The 6,884-nt window shown below is 43.6% G+C and overlaps 1 protein-coding gene across 1 annotated transcript; it reads right to left on the bottom strand.

The window, feature by feature from the left end:
* Positions 1-416: 416 nt before the first annotated feature.
* gmppb (GDP-mannose pyrophosphorylase B) lies at positions 417-6,824 on the bottom strand. The gene is made up of 10 exons (XM_079747897.1): positions 6,686-6,824; positions 5,934-6,067; positions 5,490-5,570; positions 5,192-5,240; positions 4,449-4,591; positions 4,106-4,264; positions 2,804-2,882; positions 2,181-2,308; positions 1,780-1,962; positions 417-1,116 (listed from the first exon to the last, which is right to left on the bottom strand). The coding sequence occupies exons 2-10, from the start codon at positions 6,060-6,062 to the stop codon at positions 985-987; spliced, it is 1,083 nt and encodes a 360-aa protein (XP_079604023.1). The 5' UTR covers positions 6,063-6,067; positions 6,686-6,824; the 3' UTR covers positions 417-984.
* Positions 6,825-6,884: the final 60 nt, after the last annotated feature.

Genomic DNA, 6,884 nt, shown 5'->3' with positions numbered 1-6,884 from the left:
TTATTAACTGAAGTATACAGTATACATGATCTTATTCAACTATTCATGTTACTTCATTAACTAATGTAAATTAATGGTTATGGAAATTACTTCATTGTTAATTAACTGTTTTTAAATGTAAGTTAGCTGCTTATTACTGTATTAACTAATGGTTACTAATGGTTAATTAATGTGCCCTTATTACAAAGTGTTATCGTAATACTTGTAAACCTTAAGAGAGTACGAGGTAAGTAGTAAGTACTACACAGGGTACGAGAGCAGTACACAGTACCATCCTGGTGACAGATTTGAAATTAGGTATAAAAAAGGTTGGTAATAATTATACCTTACGTTGTGCTTGTGTGCACAACGCAGCCTAGGTGAGCAGCAGCACCCCCTACTGGAAGCTTGAGACAGTGAGGAAATAAAGACAACAGTTCTCTTCACCTTTTTATATTAATCTGATAAAAAACAATGGATTCATACCTTCATTATTATTCTATATGCTATACAACTGTATAGTTTACTAGTATACGATATCGTTATCATACACTAATACTATAGTATAGTATAATATAGCATATTCCATTATAAAAACAAATCATGTTAAGGCCGTTCACACGACCCCAAAGACTGCCAGACCCAAACGATGCCATCCTCACAGAAGGACGGACACACAGTGATTGGAGGGTCTGGTCCAATCAGAACCAACCAGGACACCTGTCAAATCTCTGATTGGCGGATCTTTAATGAGCCTAACGTCCATCGTTCCCTAGACCATAATAGACTTGTTACTCCTAAGCAGTAGGAGTAGCAATTTCTGATTTTGATTAGAGTGAGGGACGTTTTGGGGGACTGCAAGTCTTGAAGCTGGTCCGAGTTCTGGGTCAGGGTATAGAGGTTCCCGGGTGGGGTCCACGGGTACGGGGGAGGGGTCCAGGTCCAGGGGATCTGGGGAGGGGTCCAGTTCAAGGGGTTTTGGGGTGGGGTCCAGGGGATCCAGGTCTACATAATGATGCGTGGTTCTGCTACGGATTCTGTGATGGATTTGTGCGGCAGAACGTTGGCGCCGTTCAGGTAGAGCTCGTCGCTCACGATGACGTCTTCACCCAGAACCGTTACGTTCTCCATACGCACCTACAAGGAAGGAAAAGGTGCACTGGTTATAACATGGTAAATCGTATAAATTCACACACACACACAACAAAGAATCAATCTTATGGATTTGTTCATTTGTGGGCGCAATCTGAGAAAGACAGTTTGTATGCGCTTATCAGGTTGGAGAAGATACTAAGATACAGCTATGGGAGCTGCTAAACTCCTAATAAACACGGGACATTAGAAACTACGGTGGCCAGACTAAGATGTGTCCTCCACGTCTTCATAAACACCATGGTGGTATAGTAGGTCTTTGTGGATGCAAGTCTCCAAGAAGCTCAACCCTCACTCAGACGCCCCTCCTGAAGCCAGTCAGACGAGCATGCAATCTGCAACCTCACCACTAGATGTTACTAAATTCTAGTCAGAAGAATTGTTCTTAGTTTGTTTAGTGTTATCTGCAAATTGTGTTTAAAAATGATTGTTGACGTAAATTGGTTGGCCGCACACTACGCTCATTGCTTATAATCGATTATCGGCCATGAAAGCAGGTTATTATCAGTTATCGTACCAGGTGAAAGAAATTATTATCATGCATCCTTACTAATATTAAAATATAATGTCCTCCATACGTACCTAGGATTTTATTCATTTATTATCATCCCTATAAACAGTTATAATGTTCTGATGTTTGGAGCTCACCCATTGGCCGACAGAGGAGTTCCACCCCACGATGCAGCTGTCCAACCAGGAGTGAGAGTGCAGGCGGGCCCCCTTCAGCACCGTGCAGCGCCTGACCCTCACGCCGTCCTCCACCACCACCCCGGCACCCAGCGTCACGTTGGGGCCGATGGAGCAGTTCTCCCCGATACGGGCCGAAGGGTCCTGGGACACACACACACACACACAGTGTGATTAATTTGTCGACTACAACAGCTAGCAGGCCACTGAGCTAACAACTACCTTGTAATAATAATATTAATATTAGCAGTAATCTACTATTTTAGGGAACAGAACATGTAACTAAAGTAGCAACTATACCAGGTTCCCAAACTAGTGTAGTTAACCAACTAAGGTAACTACCGGTAAACTAGGTAACTCACCACTAGGACGTTTCCTATGAAACCAGGACCGGTACGGAGGCGGTCTGGAGCGCATTGCCGTACTGACTGCAGGTACATACACATCCCGGTCAGGAAGTCTTTAGGCTGTCCAATGTCCATCCAGAACCCTATACACACACACACACAGTCCCATTGATGCTGGAATGGTGGTTAAAAAAAACACACAGCAGCTTGTTCTCTATTTAGCCTTCTGCTAATGCTAGTAGCATCAGCTCTGGTAGCACTAGCAGGGCTATGCGCCCTAGCAGCAGTAGCAGCGCTAGCAGCAGTTGTAGCGTTAGTAGCAATAGCACAGCTAGATGGCGGAGGCCGATTCTATCCGACTTACGTCCAGAGGGTAGGCCGGCTGTACAAACCAGAGGGGCATATGGTTCAACATGCTACCATGGTAACACGTTACTGGTTCAGGTTTAGTAGGTGGTGATGAGGTGTAGCTTGAGGTGTAGGTGTAGTTTGAGGTGTAGGAGTTGTAGTTAGAGGTGTAACTAGGTACAGGTGGTGTGGTGAGCCTTTTGCTCCATTGCGTAAAGCTGGAGGTTGTGGAGGTGTAGGAGGCGGTGTAGTTGGAGGTGTAGGTCGTAGTTTGTGAGAGGTGTAGTTACCCTGTAGCTCCATAGCATAGAGCTGGCCCTCCTCAGCCATCACCGGGAAGATCTCCTTCTCTATTGACGTAGGCCTCAACTAGAAACATACAAGATACACACTTTCATCTATCTGTTCTGCTACACTTGTGAGGACTCCTCAAACATTTACTGCCACCAATATCCACATGTTTCAAACTACATTTGTACATTCTGAGATCAGGTACATAAAAAAAATGAAAACTTGGTAGTTCTGTTTTCAATGGTCTACCCCGACGGCAAGATACCTGGCAAGCTCCACAACTAAATTCCAAGGTTTGGTTTCTGCTTATGGATATGCATTGAATAGCATTTTCATAAAAAAAGCATGTTATATAACCAAGGGAAAGGACCTTTTGAGTGAGGACATTTTGTTTTGTCTTCACTTATTTCAATCGTCACTTGCACTGCTTGTTACTGCATCCTGAGTATTCAAACATGCTGTACTCACATTTCCAATGAGGTCCTCGTTTTGAGCCAGAGGGTTCGATACAAACACACCACACTTCCTACCCACTCTCTGCTGCCCTCAAATCTACAGCTCAACTGTCCAACAATCATCTAATTGTGCAGCAACTGCGGCTCTCTTTCATTGGATGCCACTGTTCTTTCTTGGCATAATATAGCACAGATAGTTTCATGAACAAACATCCTCAACTGCTAAAAGAACTACCAGAATATGTATCCTCTATATGTATGAATATGTAATATCTTCTATGTTTATGTATTTCATGTGGAAACAGACTCGACTATTAAATTAACTATCAGAAGATAACATAGGAATAGATTTCCATGAGGAAACGGCCTCAACTGATAAATTAACTGTCAGAAGATATAGCTGGCCTTAGTCCCATGAGTATATACCCTTACCTGATAAAGTAACTACCTGAAGCAATAGCAGGGATAGAGGTTCTCCCTCCAGTAGTTGATTAACTTTTCTTTTAGCTTTCAGGTCATTGAGGTTATATTATAGATAAGTGTGCAAACTGCAAACTAGTCTAAAAAAGATAGCCGTTTACGTTCCTGATTATTAAGGAAATGGGTGTCTCTGGAGTGTGTTCCCAGGCTAGGGTTGATGATGTGTGTTGTGTGTGTGTTGTGTGTGTGTGTGTGTGTGTGTGTGTGTGTGTGTGTGTGTGTGTGTGTGTGTGTGTGTGTGTGTGTGTGTGTGTGTGTGTGTGTGTGTGTGTGTGTGTGTGTGTGTGTGTGTGTGTGTGTGTGTGTGTGTGTGTGTGTGTGTGTGTGTGTGTGTGTGTGTGTGTGTGTGTGTGTGTGTGTGTGTACCTGGATGCGCTGCAGCATGCTAGGGTTAAAGATGTACATGCCAGCGTTGATCTTGTTGGAGACGAACACCTGGGGCTTCTCCACGAAGCGTTGGATCCTCCCGCCCTCCGCCTCAAACACCACCACGCCATACTTAGAGGGCTCCTCCACCCTGGTCACCTGGGCGCAGGCACACACACACACACACACACACACACACACACACACACACACACACACACACACACACACACACACACACACACACACACACACACACACACACACACACACATTTCAGTCAGGAAATCCTTTGAATTATGCTAACTAAAACAGACTGCTACCTATCCATTGTCTCCCTCACCACTATGGTGCCCTGGTTGCCGTGGTTTCGGTGGAACTTGAGCATCTCTTGGAATGGGAAGTCACAGATGACGTCCGAGTTGAGGACGAAGAATGGCTCATTGTCGTCACACAGGAGGTCCCTGGCCAGAGCAAGAGGCCCCGCTAATCACACACACACACAAATACAAAATAAGAAGGCCGCTGAACACACACACACACACACATCAAGTAGTATCTAACACATACACACACACAATAAAGGCCCCGATGGACACACAGATCTTAAAATATTTAAATGCCAGTTTTCTTATGTAATGTGTTAGGTACAGATTGTCAGGTGTGGACCGCAGCAAGCCTAGCTGATTCCCATTATATTAGCTAATGGGGATCCTTTTAATAAATAACACACAATGACATACACAAAAGATTTTCAAAAGGTAACCTAGACACAAACAGATACTCTGTTAACCAATGAACCCGTGCAACCCCTCACTAAATAATAATATATATAATAAAACACCACAATAAGGCTACCCAGGAATTTAGTCAACCTTTATGGTTCACCCATGGGAAATTAGTTTTCCGTTAGTCCGCACAACATCACAACAACAACATCCACCTACTACGATGACTAATCCACCCTACAACTGAACTAACAAAGTACTAAACTAACCAATGACTTAATTAACCTACGACTTAACCACGTAGTGGAAAAAGGGGAGGAGTGTGAATAGGAGGAGAGTAAAGAGGAAGATGTCTGACCTGTCCCCAGAGGCTCCTTCTCATGAGATAGAGAGATACGGATCCCGAGCTGACGAAGAAACACACCACGGTTAACCATCAGCTCACGGCCCTATATCTATTGGGGTGTATGGTCAGCACGGTGTAGTGGTGTAGGGTTATTAAGGTGTAGTTTGTGTATGGTAGTGTAGGGTCAGTAGAGTATTAATAGTGTGGTTAGGTGTCAGTATGGTGGTGTAGTATAATGGTGGAGTAGTATAATGGTGGAGTAGGGTGGGGTAGGCTGGTGAACAGGGTGGTAGTAGGTTGATATAGGTACCCTCTGTTCCTGGATTCTCATTTCCTTCTCCAGAAGATCTGACATGTAGCTCACTGCCAAGACAACATGGTCCACCCCTCCCTAAAGGAGAGATTATTTTTTAAAATAGAATTAAGAGAGCTACTCCCTGTACTAGAGGGGGAGCGAAAGAGAGATACTACCTTTACTAGAGAGACAAAGAGAGAAAGAGAAAGAGGCTACCTGTACTAGAGAGACAGAGACCTACTACATGTAGTAGAGCGACAGAGACTTACTACATGTACTAGAGAGAGTTACTACCTCTACTAGAGAAACAGAGACTTACTAAATGTACTAAAGAGAGGTTGTATTATAAGCATCATTACCAATGGAGAGACAGTATTAGTTAAGTATCGGTACCTGTACTAGAGAGTGTTTTGCTTAAGTATTGCTAGTGTTAGTTTCAATGTTATATTCTATCGTTACCTGTACGAGGGCCTCCACCTGGTGCAGTAGGGTGGGCTTATTGCAGAACTCCACCAGGGGTTTGGGCACACTCAGTGTGAGTGGGCGTAGACGGGTCCCATAACCTCCAACCAAAATCAGGGCCTTCATGCTTACTGCGCACACACACAAACACACACACACACACACACACACACACACACACACACACACACACACACACACACACACACACACACACACATTATATCCTAAACGTGTTGATAACGACCATCTGAACCGCAAGGAAGTCATTTTGAGAAATGATATTTCTTATAACTGCTACATGTTAGATGTTTTAGTGCAGCCAAGAGAGATTACGAGGGTTTGATTACCCAGACCATTCCGGCTCAGCATCCGGCTGACTGACCCTTGTTATACATCTGGAGGCTATTCTTCTTACATTCTAGTTAAACTCCTGGTTCATTCAATACTAACGTTAGTCTAGTTAAATTGAATTTGGCCGCATTCTATTTCCAAGGGTGCTGTAACTTAATGAATGGATGCTAACCGACTTACTAGCAGTCAAATCCCACTACTCAGCAAGAACACTATGAAACTACCACTGACTTCATGTTTTAACATAAATGACCAGTGTAAGTTTACTAGCCAACTATTAATTAAATAACGGCTACATGCCAACTGTGGGGACACAAACTGAGTCAGAGTTCATTGACATGTAACTTAGCCTTCTTAAACATAAACATCAACAGAGCAGGAAGACTCCAACTTACCGAGAAAAACCCCAAATTAAGACCAGATAACGTCCAAACTGCTGTGCTCGCTTCCTCCAGAAAGATTTAAGAATTAAGAATTAGGTTTTTATAAACAGTTGCTTGCTAACCGGAATAACGACTTCAAGAGTTGTCCCTGTGAAAGACCTGCAGCAGCAACACAATACATCCGTCATCGTCCGTGTATAGTGGGGTGGGA

This window comes from Pollachius pollachius, assembly GCF_949987615.1.
Source record: "Pollachius pollachius genome assembly, chromosome: 12".
NCBI lineage: Eukaryota > Metazoa > Chordata > Actinopteri > Gadiformes > Gadidae > Pollachius > Pollachius pollachius.
Note: the sequence above shows the minus strand (reverse complement) of the source record. Positions and strands in the feature narration are given on the sequence as shown.

Coding starts and splice junctions, on each gene's coding strand:
- gmppb (XM_079747897.1), bottom strand. CDS start 6,062: ATGAAGGCCCTGATTTTGGTTGGAGGTTATGGGACCCGTCTACGCCCA. Junction 4,265..4,448: donor GCAACCAGGGCACCATAGTG/GTGAGGGAGACA, acceptor GCCTGCGCCCAG/GTGACCAGGGTGGAGGAGCC. Junction 1,117..1,779: donor ACTCCTCTGTCGGCCAATGG/GTGAGCTCCAAA, acceptor CCTTCCTTGTAG/GTGCGTATGGAGAACGTAAC.